At 42.9% G+C, this 21419-nt stretch overlaps 1 protein-coding gene across 1 annotated transcript; it reads left to right on the forward strand.

Annotated features, from left to right (window-relative positions):
- Nucleotides 1-7129: 7129 nt before the first annotated feature.
- On the forward strand, nucleotides 7130-13425 carry cssa01h8orf74 (chromosome ssa01 C8orf74 homolog). The gene is made up of 6 exons (XM_014202988.2): nucleotides 7130-7191; nucleotides 10362-10551; nucleotides 10690-10810; nucleotides 10977-11079; nucleotides 12139-12300; nucleotides 12575-13425. The coding sequence occupies exons 1-6, from the start codon at nucleotides 7144-7146 to the stop codon at nucleotides 12821-12823; spliced, it is 873 nt and encodes a 290-aa protein (XP_014058463.1). The 5' UTR covers nucleotides 7130-7143; the 3' UTR covers nucleotides 12824-13425.
- Nucleotides 13426-21419: the final 7994 nt, after the last annotated feature.

Here is a 21419-nt window from a genome sequence, read left to right on the forward strand (position 1 = left end):
AGGGTTAAGGATAGGGCTAGGGCTAGGGTTAGGGATAGGGTTAGGGTTAGGGGGAATGATACACACTTCCATACAGAACCGGTTAGTTGCAGCAGACAGCTCAGAGGAAACAGACCACAGAACCAGAGCACATGGACATCCTACTGAGGCTAGAACTTACTGGACGACTCTATTTGAGTTAGGGTTAGTTGGATAGTTGCAGCAGACAGCTCAGAGGAAACAGACCACAGAACCAGAGCACATGGACATCCTACTGAGGCTAGAACTTACTGGACGACTCTATTTGAGTTAGGGTTAGCTCTACTTGAGTTAGGGTTAGGGTTAGCTCTATTTGAGTTAGGGTTAGCTCTACTTGAGTTAGGGTTAGCTCTATTTGAGTTAGGGTTAGCTCTATTTGAGTTAGGGTTAGCTCTATTTGAGTTAGGGTTAGCTCTATTTGAGTTAGGGTTAGCTCTATTTGAGTTAGGGTTAGCTCTATTTGAGTTAGGGTTAGCTCTACTTGAGTTAGGGTTAGCTCTATTTGAGTTGGGGTAGGGTTAGCTCTATTTGAGTTAGGGTTAGCTCTATTTGAGTTAGGGTTAGCTCTACTTGAGTTAGGGTTAGCTCTACTTGAGTTAGGGTAGGGTTAGCTCTATTTGAGTTAGGGTTAGCTCTATTTGAGTTAGGGTTAGCTCTATTTGAGTTAGGGTTAGCTCTATTTGAGTTAGGGTTAGCTCTACTTGAGTTAGGGTTAGGGTTAGCTCTATTTGAGTTAGGGTTAGCTCTATTTGAGTTAGGGTTAGCTCTACTTGAGTTAGGGTTAGGGTTAGCTCTATTTGAGTTAGGGTTAGCTCTATTTGAGTTGGGGTTAGCTCTATTTGAGTTAGGGTTAGCTCTACTTGAGTTAGGGTTAGGGTTAGCTCTATTTGAGTTAGGGTTAGCTCTATTTGAGTTGGGGTAGGGTTAGCTCTATTTGAGTTAGGGTTAGCTCTATTTGAGTTGGGGTAGGGTTAGCTCTATTTGAGTTAGGGTTAGCTCTATTTGAGTTAGGGTTAGCTCTACTTGAGTTAGGGTTAGCTCTATTTGAGTTAGGGTTAGCTCTATTTGAGTTAGGGTTAGCTCTATTGGAGTTAGGGTTAGTTCTATTTGAGTTAGGGTTAGTTCTATTTGAGTTAGGGTTAGCAACTATTTGAGTTAGGGTTAGCTCTATTTGAGTTAGGGTTAGCTCTATTTGAGTTAGGGTTAGCCACTATTTGAGTTAGGATTAGCCACTATTTGAGTTAGGGTTAGGTCTATTTGAGTTAGGGTTAGCCACTATTTGAGTTAGGGTTAGCCACTATTTGAGTTAGGGTTAGCTCTATTTGAGTTAGGGTTAGCCACTATTTGAGTTAGGGTTAGCCACTATTTGAGTGTTCCACAATGTGGTTTTTAAAATGTCTATGTAGGCTCTCCAAGAGGACGCTTGGCCACGCACGTGTCAGAGCAGAGGGTAGAATTCAGTTCACAGTGGCTGGCAGCTGAAAGGCTCTCCAAGAGGACATTTGGCCACTCATGTCTCAGAGCAGAGGGCAGGAATCAGTTCCCCGTGGCTGCCAGCTGAAAGGCTCTCCAAGAGGACGCTTGGCCACCCACGTGTCAGAGCAGAGGGCAGGAATCAGTTCACAGTGGCTGGCAGCTGAAAGGCTCTATTTTGAATACAGTTTAGGGATTAGCTTCTGAGAAACTTAGGCACAGTCCTTCACACTGAGGCACAGTCCCCTTCACACACACAGCACGATTATAGAATGACATCTTACTTAGATCTTACCAAACAGAGCATTTGTGTCATCACATGAAGTACTTTATGGACTTAGAGATGTAGAGAATAAAGTGTCAGACATCTGAAGACCAGGAGGTCAGACTGTCTGTTGGATACCAGAGGAACACTGTATCTCTCTCTCTCCTGTCTGTCTCTCTCTCTCTCCTGTCTGTCTCTGTCGCTCTCTCCTGTCTGTCTCTGTCTCTCTCTCTCTCCTGTCTGTCGCTATATATCTCTCTCTCTCTCCTGTCTGTCTGTCTCTCTCTCTCCTGTCTGTCGCTATATATCTCTCTCCTGTCTGTCGCTATATATATATATATATCTCTCTCTCCTGTCTGTTGCTATATATCTCTCTCTCTCCTGTCTGTCTCTGTCTCTCTCTCCTGTCTGTCTCTGTCTCTCCTGTCTGTCGCTATATATCTCTCTCTCTCCTGTCTGTCGCTATATATCTCTCTCTCTCTCCTGTCTGTCTCTGTCTCTCTCTGTCTCTCTCTCCTGTCTGTCGCTATATATCTCTCTCTCTCCTGTCTGTTGCTATATATCTCTCTCTCCTGTCTGTCGCTATATATATATATATATATCTCGCTCTCTCCTGTCTGTCGCTATATATCTCTCTCTCTCTCCTGTCTGTCTCTGTCTCTCTCTCTCTCTCTCTCCTGTCTGTCGCTATATATCTCTCTCTCCTGTCTGTCGCTATATATCTCTCTCTCTCCTGTCTGTCGCTATATCTCTCTCTCTCTCCTGTCTGTCGCTATATATCTCTCTCTCTCTCCTGTCTGTCGCTATATATCTCTCTCTCTCCTGTCTGTCGCTATATATCTCTCTCTCTCCTGTCTGTCGCTATATATCTCTCTCTCTCCTGTCTGTCGCTATATATCTCTCTCTCTCCTGTCTGTCGCTATATATCTCTCTCTCTCTCTCTCTCCTGTCTGTCGCTATATATCTCTCTCTCTCCTGTCTGTCGCTATATATCTCTCTCTCTCTCCTGTCTGTCGCTATATATATATATATATCTCTCTCTCCTGTCTGTCGCTATATATCTCTCTCTCTCTCCTGTCTGTTGCTATATCTCTCTCTCTCTCTCCTGTCTGTCTCTGTCTCTCTCTCTCCTGTCTGTTGCTATATATATATCTCTCTCTCTCTCCTGTCTGTCGCTATATATCTCTCTCTCTCTCTCCTGTCTGTCGCTATATATCTCTCTCTCTCCTGTCTGTCGCTATGTCTCTCTCTCTGTCTCTCTCTCCTGTCTGTCTCAATCGGTCTCTCTCAATCTGTCTCTATCTCTCTCTCCTGTCTGTCTCAATCTGTCTCTATCTCTCTCTCCTGTCTGCTTCTCTCTCCTGTCTGCTTCTCTCTCCTGTCTGCTTCTCTCTCTTGTCTGCCTCTCTCTCCTGTCTGCCTCTCTCTCCTGTCTGCCTCTCTATTACTCCTGTCTGTCTATCTTTCTCTTCTATCTGTCTCTCTCTCTCTGTCATGTCATCTAGTAATTGCCAGATACATAAATGTTGGCAGCTGGAGGTGGAAGTTGAAGACTGTATGCAGAATAACTATCAACGACAGAGCCCTCTCCTGGTATCAATGACAGAGCCCTCTCCTGGTATCAACGACAGAGCCCTCTCCTGGTATCAACGACAGAGCCCTCTCCTGGTATCAACGACAGAGCCCTCTCCTGGTATCAACGACAGAGCTCTCTCCTGGTATCAACGACAGAGTCCTCTCCTGGTATCAACGACAGAGCCCTCTCCTGGTATCAACGACAGAGCTCTCTCCTGGTATCAACAACAGAGCCCTCTCCTGGTATCAACGACAGAGCCCTCTCCTGGTATCAACGACAGAGCTCTCTCCTGGTATCAACGACAGAGCTCTCTCCTGGTATCAACGACAGAGCTCTCTCCTGGTATCAACGACAGAGCTCTCTCCTGGTATCAACGACAGAGCCCTCTCCTGGTATCAACGACAGAGCTCTCTCCTGGTATCAACGACAGAGCTCTCTCCTGGTATCAACGACAGAGTCCTCTCCTGGTATCAACGACAGAGCCCTCTCCTGGTATCAACGACAGAGCCCTCTCCTGGTATCAACGACAGAGCCCTCTCCTGGTATCAACGACAGAGCTCTCTCCTGGTATCAACGACAGAGCTCTCTCCTGGTATCAACGACAGAATCCTCTCCTGGTATCAACGACAGAATCCTCTCCTGGTAAGGAGAATAACTATCAACGACAGAGCCCTCTCCTGGTATCAACGACAGAGCCCTCTCCTGGTATCAACGACAGAATCCTCTCCTGGTATCAACGACAGAGCTCTCTCCTGGTATCAACGACAGAATCCTCTCCTGGTATCAACGACAGAATCCTCTCCTGGTAAGGAGAATAACTATCGACGACAGAGCTCTCTCCTGGTATCAACGACAGAATCCTCTCCTGGTAAGGAGAATAACTATCGACGACAGAGCCCTCTCCTGGTATCAACGACAGAGCCCTCTCCTGGTATCAACGACAGAGGTCTCTCCTGGTAAGGAGAATAACTATCAACGACAGAGCTCTCTCCTGGTATCAACGACAGAGCTCTCTCCTGGTATCAACGACAGAGTCCTCTCCTGGTATCAACGACAGAGCTCTCTCCTGGTATCAACGACAGAGCTCTCTCCTGGTAAGGAGAATAACTATCAACGACAGAGCTCTCTCCTGGTATCAACGACAGAGTCCTCTCCTGGTATCAACGACAGAGCCCTCTCCTGGTAAGGAGAATAACTATCAACGACAGAGCTCTCTCCTGGTATCAACGACAGAGCTCTCTTCTGGTATCAACGACAGAGCTCTCTCCTGGTATCAACGACAGAGCTCTCTCCTGGTAAGGAGAATAACTATCAACGACAGAGCTCTCTCCTGGTATCAACGACAGAGCCCTCTCCTGGTATCAACGACAGAGCTCTCTCCTGGTATCAACGACAGAGCCCTCTCCTGGTATCAACGACAGAGCCCTCTCCTGGTATCAACGACAGAGCCCTCTCCTGGTATCAACGACAGAGCCCTCTCCTGGTATCAACGACAGAGCTCTCTCCTGGTATCAACGACAGAGCTCTCTCCTGGTATCAACGACAGAGTCCTCTCCTGGTATCAACGACAGAGCTCTCTCCTGGTATCAACGACAGAGCTCTCTCCTGGTATCGACGACAGAGCTCTCTCCTGGTATCAACGACAGAGGTCTCTCCTGGTAAGGAGAATAACTATCAACGACAGAGCTCTCTCCTGGTATCAACGACAGAGTCCTCTCCTGGTATCAACGACAGAGCCCTCTCCTGGTAAGGAGAATAACTATCAACGACAGAGCTCTCTCCTGGTATCAACGACAGAGCTCTCTTCTGGTATCAACGACAGAGCTCTCTCCTGGTATCAACGACAGAGCTCTCTCCTGGTAAGGAGAATAACTATCAACGACAGAGCTCTCTCCTGGTATCAACGACAGAGCCCTCTCCTGGTATCAACGACAGAGCTCTCTCCTGGTATCAACGACAGAGCCCTCTCCTGGTATCAACGACAGAGCCCTCTCCTGGTATCAACGACAGAGCCCTCTCCTGGTATCAACGACAGAGCCCTCTCCTGGTATCAACGACAGAGCCCTCTCCTGGTATCAACGACAGAGCTCTCTCCTGGTATCAACGACAGAGCCCTCTCCTGGTATCAACGACAGAGCTCTCTCCTGGTATCAACGACAGAGCCCTCTCCTGGTATCAACGACAGAGCCCTCTCCTGGTATCAACGACAGAGCCCTCTCCTGGTATCAACGACAGAGCCCTCTCCTGGTATCAACGACAGAGCCCTCTCCTGGTATCAACGACAGAGCTCTCTCCTGGTAAGGCTGGAGACTGACTGGTTTGAAAAGAACACCAAAATAGCTTCTCTCCTGTGTGTATTTTTCAGATCCGCCTTGGCAATTTTGAGACACCTGCTCCACTGGTGGGTGTGTGTGTGTGTGTGTGTGTGTGTGTGTGTGTGTGTGTGTGTCGGGGGGTTATAGAAGCCTGTCAACTTCCTGTGATGACAGGAACTAGACAGTTGAACCAGGAAGTGTGCCTCTGGGGGGGGTCAGATTCACAACTCTGTCTCCATCTCAAAAATCTCCTTTCTGTCAACTTCTCCCCTTTTCCCGCTCTCGTAACCCAATATCTCTCCTTCATTTCAACACCTTCGCTTTCACCCCTCTGCTTTCTGGTCTGTTCTTTTTGTCTTCTCCTCTGAGTCCTCCCTCCCCCTCTCATCTCCACTCTCGTTATCTCCTCCCTCCTCCTCTCCTCCCTCCCTCTCTGGCCCTCATCCCTTTCTAAGCAGCTGTGACTCACCTGAACAAACACCTTAATCCACCTCACCCCGGGAGCTATAGGCTACATAAAACACACACACACACACACACACACACACACACACACACACACACACACACACACACACACACACACACACACACACACACAGTAGTTATTCTCCTGTGCTTACCTGAAAGAACCCATCAGCTTCTTCTCATCCAGCAAACAGATGATTCAGCCAGTCAACTCCTCAGGTCACAGTTACCAGAAACAGATGATTCAGCCAGTCAACTCCTCAGGTCACAGTTACCAGAAACAGATGATTCAGCCAATCAACTCCTCACTGCAGGACTCACTGTCCAGTCTCCTACAGGTCTAGATCCCACAACAGCTCTCTGCTTTATAACCCACAGCTAGAAGCAGCGTCTCTGATGTAATCCACAGATACGGAAAAGGTCAACTCCAGTTCAGATATGGAACGGTAAACTCCAGGTCAGATACTGAACGGTAAACTCCAGGTCAGATACTGAACCGTAAACTCCCAGTTCTGCCCATGACCCGGTCTGCACAGCATGCATTCCGTTCTCTCTGTCGTTAATGGCCCTGAAATAATATTAGGTTTATTGTTTCCGGTTCTCGCTCTGTTGTTCACACCATTTATCTATTTATGATCCCGACAACAGGACGGTGGAGGAGAGGAGAGGAGAAGGGGTGGGATTCGTAAGAAAAAGGATTAGAATGCCTGAGCCATCTGTGTTCACGGGGAATTAACCCCCCACACTCAGGCAGGCAGGCACGCACGCACGCACGCACCTACTGCAGGTTGTCAACTCAACTAAGGAGCAGACAAGACATAAAACGAGGTTTCGGGTTAACTCTGGTATAGCAAGCAAACTGCTAGAAATTGCAAGCAAACTGCTAGAAATACACCTGCAGAAACTCCTAGGAATAGACATCAGAATACTGAAATGGGAGGAAATTCCAGTCAGGCGACGTCATCAGCCAATGTTAAACCCTACCCCCCATAGCAACCAAAACGCCCCCCCCCCCTGACAACGCTGCAATGGCCTCCCTGACAGACGCAGAGATGGCGGAGATTGCCAAACTTCAGGTAAAATAAATTTAAAAAACACAAAAAACGGCAATCATAAATGCAACTCCAGGTTTAGAGAATACGACGGGGGAAAAAAAACAATACGTGATTGTGCGGATTACTTTGAGCGTCACTAAAACAAGTGTAGCCTCTACGCTATCCAACATGCAGGCTATTCATGATGTAACGTTAACTAGCTAACTTCGTTACAACTTGACATTTAGGGTAGGCTAGTCGGCATGCAAGCGGTAAGAGACGATTGGTAGCCTGTCGATATTCACTGATCTAGGCTACAGGGTAGAGGAGAGGAGAGGATTGACAGGTGTGAAGGGAGGCCGAGAAAGGATGGATGGGCAGAGACATTTATTTTAGAGATATTTGCGATGTATACACACACTCGGTACCTTCCTGTTTAAACCTACCTTCCTGTTTAAAGCAACAAGTTCTCTAGCAGCCGAATCGCACATATTTGATGAGACTGGTGGGATGGCTCTGAAAACAACACACACACACATCGTAGCTAATCCAGTGCGTTTGCATTTCTGCCGCACAGTATCAGGATAACATCTGCTGTCTATTTCTTTAACTTATCTTACCTTCAGTAGAGATGCAAGCGCCCTGTCCACACAACAATGCATGATGGATAGTGTGCGCACAGCAAGGGCTCGTGTTTCTGTGCGCGGTGTGTCCCTTTATCCATGCTATCATATTATTATTATTGTTGTAAATAACAACAACAACAATACATATAGATATAGCAGCAATGAACATGGTTCACAGGATGACAGAAATTATTCAAGATCAGTTGGATAACAAAGCAAGCACTGTATCATGTAGACTAGGAACTATCTTCCTTTATGTGCATCATCAGTGAAAGCATTATCATGTTTATCGATCAATACCCTCAAGGATGACGCAAGTAAAGTAATTACTTAATGTTTTGAGTTTATATACCAATTTTGGGGTCAATTTATGTTATGATTGGTTTAATATTTTCAGAGTTAGTGTAGGATAATGGTATATTTGCCTTCATCTTTGAATTATGGGACTTTATTTTGTCGAAATCTGTTTGTGTAAATAATTTGTAATCTCACTTGGTTCACTCCACATTGGCGTTCCAAAATACTTCAATATACTCCCACAGCTGTAATACGTAAGCGACAGGATTTTCCCTAAATAAAATATCCACTTTTCACTACATTCACATCACATAATAAGGCAACAATATGTGATTATACAGATATACTATATTTCACATTGTTCGTCTGCATAATTTAAATCTAACAGTCATTTGCATGAGATAAAGTCCACATGATCATTGATTTAGGTCTTATAGCTCTGGTATGGCCAACTTTGAATGCAGCGACATGCTCACAGCTTGGGGGCGGCAGGTAGCCTAGTGGTTAGAGCGTTGGGCCAGTAACCAAAAGGTTGATGGCTCGAATCCCTGAGCTGACAAGGTAAAAATCTGTAATTCTGTCCCTGAACAAGGCAGTTAACCCACTGTTCCCTGTTAGGCTGTTATAGTTAAATGTAAAACATTTAAAAATTCTCAAATTCATTGAGTATATATACCAAATCTGGAGTCAATCTGACTCATGATTCACAAGGAGAAAATGTGTAAAGTATTTTTATTGTTAGCATATGTGCTAATGTGCATATTTGTCCATATTTGAATGCAGCAACACTTTTTTTGATGTAATGAAGTGTAAACACAAAATATGGAGTGAATTGGACGTTATGGTTCATGAGGAGATGATTGCAGATGATTTTGAGCATTAGCGTTACAAAATAATGAGTTGTTAATATTTTCCTTATATATATATATATATATATATATATATATATATATATATAAATACCAAATTCTGAGGTTCATTTTCAAGTTGACAGGACACTGTAGAGTAGATCTACAGCAGTTTAAATGGACAATAACAAATGATGTTTTGTTGTTGTTGATTTTGTCAAAAGCTCAGCAATCTTTTGACCAATCCTTTAGCTTTTCTCAAACTATGTTAAGACATGTACCATGGGCATACATTTGGTGTCATTTGGTCCTATGGTTAATGAGAATAAGATTTTGGAAGTCTTTTTAGTCTATGTGCTAATATGCATCTACTTGTAATAGTGTTTGAATGCATCAACGTTATTTTCTCAAACTCTTATTGTGAAATATCGAATTTGGTGTGAATCAGACTTTTAGTCCACGAGGAGAAAAAAAAAGAGAAGACTTTAAGCATTAGCGTTACATAGTCAAAGAAGTTAATTGTTAATCGTTTCCTTATTTTTTTAAGATATCAATGTCAAATTTAACATGGTTCATCATGGTAGTGTCTTTGGTTACCTTACAGTTTTCAAGTTGATAGGCCATTGTAGAGAGGATTTTCAAAGGGTTTTTATGGTCATGTAAAATCATATTTCCTGATTTATCAATAACTCAGCCATCTCTTAACCGATCCCTTAGTTTTTCTCAAACTAAGTTAAGAGATGTACCATGGGCTTACATACCGCATTTGGTTCATGAGAAGAAGGTTTTTCAACATTTCCAAAATGGAGGACATAATAAAGACTTGAAGTTTCAAGGGGTGACGGATATGAGGGTTTTAAGTGAGATTACTTACAACACCGCCACCTATAGGCCAATTGGTGCCATTATTTTTCATCAAGTTACTCATGGCCTTTCGTTTCTGAGTGTCAAATTAGAAGAAAAAAAGTTAGCAATCTATACTTGAGTTCATTCAGAGAAAAACAATAAGTTATAACCCCTAATACTATGCTTTATTTTTTCCCGCTCCTAATGTATGCTTCTTTTCTTGAGAAAACTCAATTTTATAGAGGCTATAGACCTACATAACGTTTGTCTACAGAGGTGCACTTTGAGACAAAATAAGTTTCAGTAATTGGACAGAAATATTGCCCAGAAATGACATTGTCATTGGCCAGTCAGGGCACAACTCCTCACACCCATGAACAAAAAACATATAGTTTGCCTAAAAGAAAGGATTTGTGCGGTTTCCTGAGCTAATATTATATGTTTATGAATCATACAAGGCAAGAAGTGACATTAAACAATTATCAACTAGTCCATAGTATATCTTTAGTGTATGTGAGTTTCTGTAAAAAGCAGACTTCATATAGGTAAAATGTGTTTCCAGAACTCTGTTCACTATTCAACTTGTATGTGTCAGAGAGAGGAGGGTGTGCAGCAGCTAAGCGGTCACTTCTCGTGGCCTGAGTTCTCTGGGGACGCTGTATGGCAGAGCGCCTATCAACAGTTTGTTTACGAGTGTGCCATGTTCGCCGCCGACCGTGGCCTGGCCTGGAGTGCTGTAAGAGCAGTGGTCGGGATGACTAGAGACCTGTTCCCTCAGCTAGCTGGTCAGTAGTTATCTATTGTCTTTATTATACATATATATTATATATTAATAGTTCAAATTGACTGTGCAGCTCCATTTATATAATATAAAATAATGTAATCATTTATATTGAGTTTGCGATTTCATTCATCTCCCCCAGATTTGGACCCGCCCAGAGTGCTAGCCCTAATTTCAGATTGGCTGACAGAGTGTTTGCCCCGCCTACCTCCTGCCCACCACAAAGCAGTCTTCCACTTCCTGTCTGACACTTGTGTCACTAGGTAACCAATAAATTACTGGGAGTTTATATATAGAGTGTACGACTCTCTTTATTTTCAGCACCTCTACATAAAATCATTTTCTCTGGGTGTGCGTCAGCTCATGTTATTTCTTCGACTATGATGTAATGGTAAGTATCACAGAGTTGTGTTCCTGTTTGACATTTAGTCAACGACTGCTACAAGCTGTGGTGGGCGGGACCAGTCACCGGTCAATCAATCAGAAACACCTGGAGGTTCATGTGCCCCCAACACCCCTCCCACTGGCACAGGTGATACAGGAAGTGGGTGTGTGTGTGTCCATGTGTATGTACGCATTTACATTCTCTCTCAGGGTGATGATGAGGGTGTTCTGTCTCTCAGGGTGATGATGAGTGTGTTCTGTCTCTCAGGGTGATGATGAGTGTTCTGTCTCTCAGGGTGATGATGAGGGTGTTCTGTCTCTCAGGGCGATGAGGAGGGTGTTCTGTCTCTCAGGGTGATGATGAGGGTGTTCTGTCTCTCAGGGCGATGATGAGGGTGTTCTGTCTCTCAGGGTGATGATGATGAGTGTTCTGTCTGAGGGTGATGAGGGTGTTCTGTCTCTCAGGGCGATGATGAGGGTGTTCTGTCTCTCAGGGTGATGATGAGTGTTCTGTCTCTCAGGGTGATGATGATGAGTGTTCTGTCTGAGGGTGATGATGAGGGTGTTCTGTCTCTCAGGGTGATGATGAGGGTGTTCTGTCTCTCAGGGTGATGATCAGGGTGTTCTGTCTCTCAGGGCGATGATGAGGGTGTTCTGTCTCTCAGGGCGATGAGGAGGGTGTTCTGTCTCTCAGGGTGATGATGAGGGTGTTCTGTCTCTCAGGGTGATGATGAGGGTGTTCTGTCTCAGGGTGATGATGAGGGTGTTCTGTCTCTCAGGGCGATGAGGAGGGTGTTCTGTCTCTCAGGGTGATGATGAGGGTGTTCTGTCTCTCAGGGTGATGATGAGGGTGTTCTGTCTCTCAGGGTGATGATGAGGGTGTTCTGTCTCAGGGTGATGAGGAGGGTGTTCTGTCTCTCAGGGTGATGATGAGGGTGTTCTGTCTCTCAGGGCGATGAGGAGGGTGTTCTGTCTCTCAGGGTGATGAGGAGGGTGTTCTGTCTCTCAGGGTGATGATGAGGGTGTTCTGTCTCTCAGGGTGATGATGAGGGTGTTCTGTCTCAGGGTGATGATGAGGGTGTTCTGTCTCTCAGGGTGATGATGAGGGTGTTCTGTCTCAGGGTGATGATGATGAGTGTTCTGTCTCTCAGGGTGATGATGAGGGTGTTCTGTCTCTCAGGGTGATGATGAGTGTTCTGTCTCTCAGGGTGATGATGAGTGTGCGTGGGAGCGCCAGCGTGTGTGTGCCCTGCTAGAGGTTGCCAAGCAACAGAAGAGGGAGGAACTCCGGAGGCTCAGAGAGGAGGAGGGGCCACAGGGGTCAGAGGTCAGATTGGACACATTAAATGACCGCAGACTCGACAGAGAGGTAGACACACACACCAAACACACGCATCCACGCACGCACCGACACACACCATCACCACCCCAGATTGTGGTCAATTTAATTTTGTATGCAGTCAATTTAGAAAGTAAACTGAATTTCCATTTCAATTCCAATTTCCCTCAATGTCTCCTATAAGATCAATTTGGAATTAGAAATTGGAGTTTCAGTTTACTTCCTGAATGGACTGAGTTGAAATGGAATTGACCAACACCACCACCACCACTGAGTACTGTATGAAGTTGTATTGTTTCTCCAGGAGGTGGCAGACCTTGTGCGGTCTACTGTGATGGCCAGAGGAGAGCTACTGATGGGGAGACTGCTGAAGGAGAGCAGCCTGGTGCATGACCTACTGGAGCTCAGCCTACAACACACAGCCCTTACCACCGGGGAGAACTCTATACATCCTGCCCACACACACCCTGACCACACACACACACACCCTGACCTCACACACTCCAATGATCACACCGGGGCTATACACACAGATAAACCCAAGAGGAGGTGAGAGGGGCAAGAGGAGGTGAGAGGCAAGAGGCCATGCTGAGACAAAAATCTGTAATAAAGTATACTGAACAAGAATATAAACACAACATGCAAAATGTTCTAAGATACACTTCATATAAGAAAATCAGTCAATTGAAATAAATTAGAGTATTTATCTTGTCAATATGTCAGTTTGTAACAGTGTGTTATATGTGAAAATGTGATTGTATTATACATTTATTTTAATGGAAGATTAGTCCAAATGAGGACTAAAAGAGATACTAATCAAATCAAATTAGGCCCTAATCTATGGATTTCACATGACTGGGCAGGGGTGCAGCCATGGGTGGGCCGAGGAGGGTATGGGCCTTGGGGAGCCAGGCCGAGCCAATCAGAATGAGTTTTTCCCCACTAAAGGGCTTTATTAAAGACAGAAATACTCCTCAGTTTCATCAGCTGTCCAGGTGGCTGGTCTCAGACGATCCCGCAGGTGTAGAAGCCGGATGTGGAGGTCCTGGGCTGGTGTGGTTACACCTGGTGTGCGGTAGTGAGACCGGACGTACTGCCAAAATTCTCACGTACAATATTGGAGGCAGCTCAATAAACTTTGAATTTCTCTGGCAACAGCTCTGGTGGACATTCCTGCAGTCAGCATACCAATCACACTCTCCCTCAAAACGTGAGACATCTGTGGCATTGTGTTGTGTGACAAAACTGCACATTTTAAAGTGGCCTTTTATTGTCCCCAGCACAAGGTGCACCTGTGTAATGATCATGCTGTTTAATCAGCTTCTGGATATGCCACACCTGTCAGGTGGATGGATTATCTTGGTAAAGGAGAAATGCTCACTAAAAGGGATGTAAATACATTTGTGCGCAAAATGAGAGAAAAATAAGCTTTTTGTGCATATGGAACATTTCTGGGGTATATGATCAGTGTATACAGTGGCAAGAAAAAATATGTGAACCCTTTGGAAATACCTGGATTTCTGCATAAATTGGTCATAACATTTGATATTATCTTCATCTAGGTCACAACAATAGACAAACAGTCTGCTTAAACTAATCACACAAACAATTATACGTGTTCATGTCTTTATTGAACACACCGTGTAAACATTCACAGTGCAGGGTGGAAAAGTATGTGAACCCTTGTATTTAATAACTGGTTGACCCTCCTTTGGCAGCAATAACCTCAAACAAACGTTTTCTATAGTTGAGGATCAGACCTGCGCAACGGTCAGGAGGAATTTTGGACCATTCCTCTTTACAAAACTGTTTCAGTTCCACAATAGTCTTGGGATGTCTGGTGTGAACTGCTCTCTTGAGGTCATGCCACAGCATCTCAATCAGGTTGAGGTCAGGACTCTTAACTGGGCCACTCCAGAAGGTGTATTTTCTTCTGTTGAAGACATTCTGTTGTTGATTTACTTCTGTATTTTGGGTTGTTGTCCTGTTGCGTCACCCAACTTCTGTTGAGCTTCAATCGGCGGACAGATAGCCTTACATTCTCCTGCAAAATGTCTTGATAAACTTGGGAATTCATTTTTCTATCGATGATAGGGAGCTGTCCAGGCCCTGAGGCAGCAAACCATGATGCTCCCGCCACCATACTTTACAGTTGGGATGAGGTTTTGATGTTGGTGTGCTGTGCCTTTTTTTCTCCACACATACCGTTGTGTGTTCCTTCCAAACAACTCAACTTTAGTTTAATCTGTCCACAGAATATTTTGCCAGTAGCACTGTGGAACATCCAGGTGCACTTTTGCAAACTTCAAATGTGCACCAATGTTTTTTTTGGACAGCAGTGGCTTCTTCCGTGGCGTTCTCCCATGAACACCATTCTTGTTTTGTGTTTTACGTATCGTAGACTCATCAACAGAGGTGTTACCATGTTCCAGAGATTTCTGTAAGTCTTTAACTGACACTCTAGGATTCTTAACCTCATTGAGCATTCTGCACTGTGCTCTTGCAGTCATCTTTGCAGGACGGCCACTCCTAGGGAATATAGCAACAGTGCTGAAATTTCTCCATTTATAGAATATTTCTCTTACCGTGGACTGATGAACATCAAGGCTTTTAGAGATACTTTTGTAACCCTTTCTAGCTTTATGCAAGTCAACAATTCTTAATCTTAGGTCTTCTGAGATCTCTTTTGTTCAAGGCATGGTTCACATCAGGCAATGCCTCTTGTGAATAGCAAACTCAAATGTTGTGAGTGTTTTTTATAGGGCAAGGCAGCTCTAACCAACATCTCCAATCTCGTCTCATTGACTGGACTCCAGGTTAGCCGACTCCTGACTCCAATTAGCTTTTGGGGAAGTCATTAGCCTAGGGGTTCACATAGTTATTCCAACTTACACTGTGAATGGTTAAATTATGTATTCAATATAGACAAGAAAAAATACAATGATATGTGTGTTATTAGTTTTAAGCACACTATGTTTGTCTATTGTTGTGATGATGACGACCAGATCAAATTCGATGACCAATTTATGCAGAATTCCAGGTGATTCCAAAGGGTTCACATACTGTTTCTTGTCACTATATATGAACAACACTTGTGAATCCTGATGGGTTTTTTTTCTTTCTTTGGAACCGTTTCCAGATATTTTCATAAACTAAATGAAACAGCGGTGTTATTTGATAACACTGGTTACAAATATTGCACTTTATTATTGCAACAATGTATCGTAATGAACTGTTGAATTTGGGAAACTCAGCCCAGGTTATTGCGACAAAAACAACATAACATATTTTTACTAGATTTAAGTCTTTTAAAAAAAAAAAAAAATTCACCAAAGGTTTTAGGTGGAAATCAGAAGGTTTAAAAGTAGACCAGACATTTGTCGAATAACGCATTCTTGGTTAAAGTTGTCTCTGACAATCAATGAGTGGGTTATTGCGATAAGAATCATATTTTGACTAGATTTAAATGACCACGATGGGACTCAAACCTTCAATCTTCTGATTTGGAATCAGACACCGTATCCATTACATCAAGCGGTCTGTTTGGAGGGACTACATGACAATATCATAGTGTTTCTTGGCAACAATAACATGTTTTTGTAAGCAATTTGGGAACCTGTGCATGTAAGTAAAGTTGTTGCTTTTTATTTGCATCATTACTCTTTTATTTTGATCTAAGCCGCATCTAATGCCAATATCTGGCTGTTTTCATGGTTTAGTCGTAGTTTTACCATTTGTATTGCTCTTAAACCTCTGTTAACCGAGGTTAGTTTTCCTTAGACTCTGTTGGGGACCAATCTGTACGTTTGGTTTACTCTGGTTAAATGGTCACAAATCTCAGGTAACACAGAGTAAAAGTTATCATGCTTTGCTCTAAAAACGTTTTTTTTGTATTTAGGGTTTTGCTTGCATCTCAGTTGGAGAGCTGCTTCGGAAAGGGAGGTTTTTTCCTCTTTATTTCTATATGAGAATGTTTGTTTTTTACACTTCGTTGATTGTCTTTGTTTTTTAAATTTGCGCTATTAGGGTCAACTAAGATCTTTAGTTTTCATTGTACCTTGTCCTTTACACGTCCTCTCTCTCTTAAGACATGACTCAGCCTTGTGTAGCCCACCCAGCTGGAGGGAATGGCTTTAATAATCTTACTTTGGAATTGAAGGGGCATCAATAACCCAGTTAAACGTAGTAAGGTGCTACACCACCTTCATCAATTGAAAGCTCACATCAGAAACTCATCTGAAGGTATCACAACACTCAAGTCTTAGGTGCAGATGGGTAGGTCAGATGTTCCATTCCTCATTTCAGAGTAAGGCAAGAGGGGTGGCTATTTTACTTCACAGATCGGTACCTTTTACATGTTCTAATGTGATTGCAGATCCCCATGGTAGATACATAATTGTCAGTGGTAGGCTGCTCAATGTAAATGTACTTCTTGTTAATATTCATGCTCCTAATTGGTGTTTCCCCCCCCCCCCCCCCCATATCTGTTTTCTCTACACTCCGCGATATGTCTTCCCATATGTTGAGCTTAGGTGGTGATTTTAACTGTTGGTTAGACCCACATTTGGAACGATCCTCCACTAAACCTACTACCATGTCAACCTCAGCTAGAGTTGTCCGAACCTTTATGTCTGAATTAGCGGTTTCAGACCCATGGAGAATGTTTGATCCATTTGGAAAAGCATAATCTTTTTTTTCTCATCGGTTTAACACACTTTTACGCGCATAAACTACTTCCTTGTACATGACAGGCTCCTCCATTCCATATCTTCATGTATCTTCATGTTCATATAATCTAATTGTTGTATCTGACCACGCCCCTGTTACTATGGATCTGACCATGCCCCTGTTACTATGGATCTGACCACGCCCCTGTTACTATGGATCTGACCATGCCCCTGTTACTATGGAAGTGGCCTGTCAAACTGTTGACAACCTGCTACCGCATTGGTGGCTAAATACTCAACTGCTCAGTAATGAACACTTTGTCAATTTTGTTTTGGGTCAAATCGACTTTTTCATGAGTACAAATAGAACACCAAACATCTCTACGTCTACTCTCTGGGAAACTTTGAAAGCTTATATCAGAGGTGAAATGTTTTCCTACACCGCACACGAGAACAAACTGAAAAAGGGATAGGCTATCTATGTTAACATGCTGTATTGCCCAATTAGATTACATTTATGCCGTTTCACCATCTCCAGATATTTTATAAGGAGCGTTTAACTATGCAAGCAGAATTTGACACATTATTAACAGACCAGGTTTCTGAACTATTAGCTCACAAGTTACAACAAGTATCATCATCACACCAGATTCCTAAAATTCGTACATCATCTGGGATATCATTAGACCCTAGGGGGATCAATGAAGAGTTCAAGAGATTTTACCAGTCTCTGTATACTTCTGAAAGTAAAGCGGATACATTGGAATTGGATGATTTCTTCCACTCACTTGCTGTGTCTTCTGTCAGCCGGGATTTGGAGAGAAAAAAATTAGAGCAGCCGATCACTGTTGAACAATTGTCTAATGCTGTCAAATCCCTTCAATCCGGGAGAAGCTCAGAGCTTGACAGCTACTCGGCAGAGTTTTATAAAAACGTTTCTCTCCAAAATAGCCCCTATTCTAATTGAAATGTACAATGAAGCATTTGTAAATGGTGCTCTCCCACAGACTCTCACTCAGGCAACCATTTGTCTTATTCTTAAAAAAAACAAAGACCCTCTTGACTGTATTATACCGTCCTATTAGCCTGCTAAATGTTGACTATAAAATTCTTGCCAAACTTCTGTCAACGTGTCTGGAAACAGTCCTCCCATCAATTACCTCTCCGGATCAAACAGGATTTATTAAAAATAGACACTCATTCTTCAATCTTCAACGATTATTTAATATTATATATAATCCTTCTGTCACCAATGCCTCTGAGGCCATTATATCCCTGTATGCGGAGAAAGCGTTTGACCGGGTGGAATGGAAATACCTTTTTTACACTCTAAATAAATTGGGCTTTGGCTCCAAATTCATGACTTGGATAAGACTTCTGTACTCATCCCCTCAAGCCTCTGTCACGAATAATAACACTCAATCAGATTGTTTCCCTTTGCAACGATCGACACGCCAGGGTTACCCTTTAAGTCCCTTACTGTTTTTTCTTTTTTTTCTTATTATTTATTACAAAAAAAACACAAGGAAGGGGTAACATTAAAGTTTTAGAACATGAAGGACAAACAATATAGCATCAAGATACTATCAAACATGTACCAGTCTTTTCGCAACAGAGCCATCCTTATGTGTGAGGGTGCGTGTGCATAATAGTGATATAAAATATATGTCATAGTTTCCTTTTTCATGATCACAATCTTGTGAAACCTGAACTCTCCAAGATCCCCCCACAGTTCCCCAATAGCTGTCCCTCAACCATTCGATGTTTTTCGTACAATTTCAATCTATCTAATCGGATAGAATCTACAGATTGCGTGTTGAAGATAAATACTTTTACTAAGAGTATTAGTATATTAGTAATTGACTGACACTTACCCTTAAGTCCCTTTCTGTTTGCCCTCGCCATAGAAACCCTTGCAATAGCACTTTGCTCCTACCCCCTCATCAAAGGTATACGGACATGAACACAAACTGTCTTTATATGCAGATGATTTATTATTATACACATCCAACCTTTCTGTTTCTGTTCCTGCTGCCCTTGCCACTTTCACATCCTTCAGTCACTTATCAGGGTATAAACTGAATCACAGTAAAAGCGAATTGATGACGCTTAATATGGCCACAAAAAAATATCCTTTACATACAGTTGAAGTCGGAAGTTTACGTACACCTTAGCCAAATACATTTAAACTCCGTTTTTCACAATTCTTTACATTTAATCCTAGTATAAATTCCCTGTCTTAGGTCAGTTAGGATCACCACTTTATTTTAAGAATGTGAAATGTCAGAATAATAGTAGAGAGAATGATTTATTTCAGCTTTTATTTCTTTCATCACATTCCCAATGGGTCAGAAGTTTGCATGCACTCAATTAGTATTTGGTAGCATTGCCTTTAAATTGTTTAACTTGGGTCAAACGTTTCGGGTAGCCTTCCACAAGCTTCCCACAATAAGTTGGGTGAATTTTGGCCCATTGCTGCTGACAGAGCTGGTGTACCTGAGTCAGGTTTGTAGGCCTCCTTGCTCGCACATGCTTTTTCAGATTTCAGATTTGTGGAGGTCTACAATTTATTTTCTGAGTTCTTGGCTGACTTCTTTTGATTTTGCCATGATGTCAAGCAAAGAGGCACAGAGTTTGAAGGTAGGCCTTGAAATACATCCACAAGTACACCTCCAATTCACTCATATGATGTCAATTAGCCTATCAGAAGCTTCTAAAGCCATGACATCATTTTCTGGAATTTTCCAAGCTGTTTAAAGGCACAGTCAACTTAGTGTATGTAAACTTCTCACCCACTGAAATTGTGATACAGGGAATTATAAGTGAAATAATCTTTCTGTAAACAATTGTTGGAAAATGTACAGAGTAGATGTCCTAACTGACTTGCCAAAACTATAGTTTGTTAATAAGAAATTTGTAGAGTAGTTGAAAAACAAGTTTTAATGACTCCAACCTAAGTGTATGCAAACTTCCGACTTCAACTGTGACTTTCCATTTAAAATTGCTCACAGTAGTTTTATTTATCTTGGGGTGCATGTCACAATCAGATTTGAAAACCTTTTTCAAGCCAACTTTGCTCCTCTTTTAACCCATACTAAGGATGATTTAGAACGTTGGTCTTTGCTACACCTCTCCTTAGTCGCAATATTTAATTATTTTAAAATGAATACTCTCCCTAAATTCTTATCTCTATCAGTGCCAACCGATTTTTCTTCCCAATACGTTTTTCAAAAATATCGATGCTCTAATTCTACCTTTTTATATGAGACAAAAAGCCCCCTACGATACGAAAACAGATTTTGCAGAGGCCCAAACCAGACGGATTTCAGATTCTATTATTGGGCCGCTAACCTTAGGATCATTCAGTACTGGTTGCAGAGCAGAGAGATTTTCCCACCTCCAATTTGGCTAGAGATGGAGGCCGCCTCATCTATACCGGCATCAGCGTCTTCCCTCGCTCACTCCTCTGTTACAGGCCCTTACTCCTCCTTCATCATAAATATATGTGTCAGAATAACATTGATGAGTCAATTTAGGCGCCATTTTGGGTTTCAGACAACCTCTTCTTTGGCTCCGGTAGCCTCAAACCCAGCTCCCCCCCCATCTATGGTTGATGGTGCTTTCTCAACATGGTCTAGTGTCAGTATTAAAAGATTCAGAGATCTTTTATATTAGCAATACATTTAGTACGTTTGAACAATTATCAGCTAAATTTGGTCACCCCAGACATCATTTCTTTAGGTTCTTACAAGTCCGGAGTTACGTCCACAGCATAGATCCTCGATTCCCCACCCTTCCTGGTTAAACACAGTTTGACTAATTTCTTATCCCACTTCCTACTCAAAGGCACCTTGTCAATAATCTATAGTCAAATTTGCTCACTACATACCACCTCATTAAACAATATTAAATCCTCATGGGAGGAGGAACTGGGTGAGGAAATATCTGATGAACTATGGGAAGGGGCACTCAAAAGGGTACAGTGGGGGAAAAAAGTATTTGATCCCCTGCTGATTTTGTACGTTTGCCCACTGACAAAGAAATGATCAGTCTATAATTTTAATGGTAGGTTTATCTGAATAGTTAGAGACAGAATAACAACAAAAGAATCCAGAAAAACGCATGTCAAAAATGTTATAAATTGATTTGGATTTTAATGAGGGAAATAAGTATTTGACCCCCTCTCAATCAGAAAGGAGAGAGAGAAATAAACCCAGAACTACACGGGAGGATCTTGTCAATGATCTCAAGGCAGCTGGGATCATAGTCACCAAGAAAACAATTGGTAACACACTACGCCGTGAGGACAACTTGGTGAAAGTGTTGTGGTCAGATGAGACCAAAATGGAGCTCTTTGGCATCAACTCAACTCGCCGTGTTTGGAGGAGGAGGAATGCTGCCTATGGCCCCAAGAACACCATCTCCACCGTCAAACATGGAGGTGGAAACATTATGCTTTGGGGGTGTTTTTCTGCTAAGGGG

This window comes from Salmo salar, chromosome ssa01 (assembly GCF_905237065.1).
Source record: "Salmo salar chromosome ssa01, Ssal_v3.1, whole genome shotgun sequence".
Classification (NCBI taxonomy): Eukaryota; Metazoa; Chordata; class Actinopteri; order Salmoniformes; family Salmonidae; genus Salmo; species Salmo salar.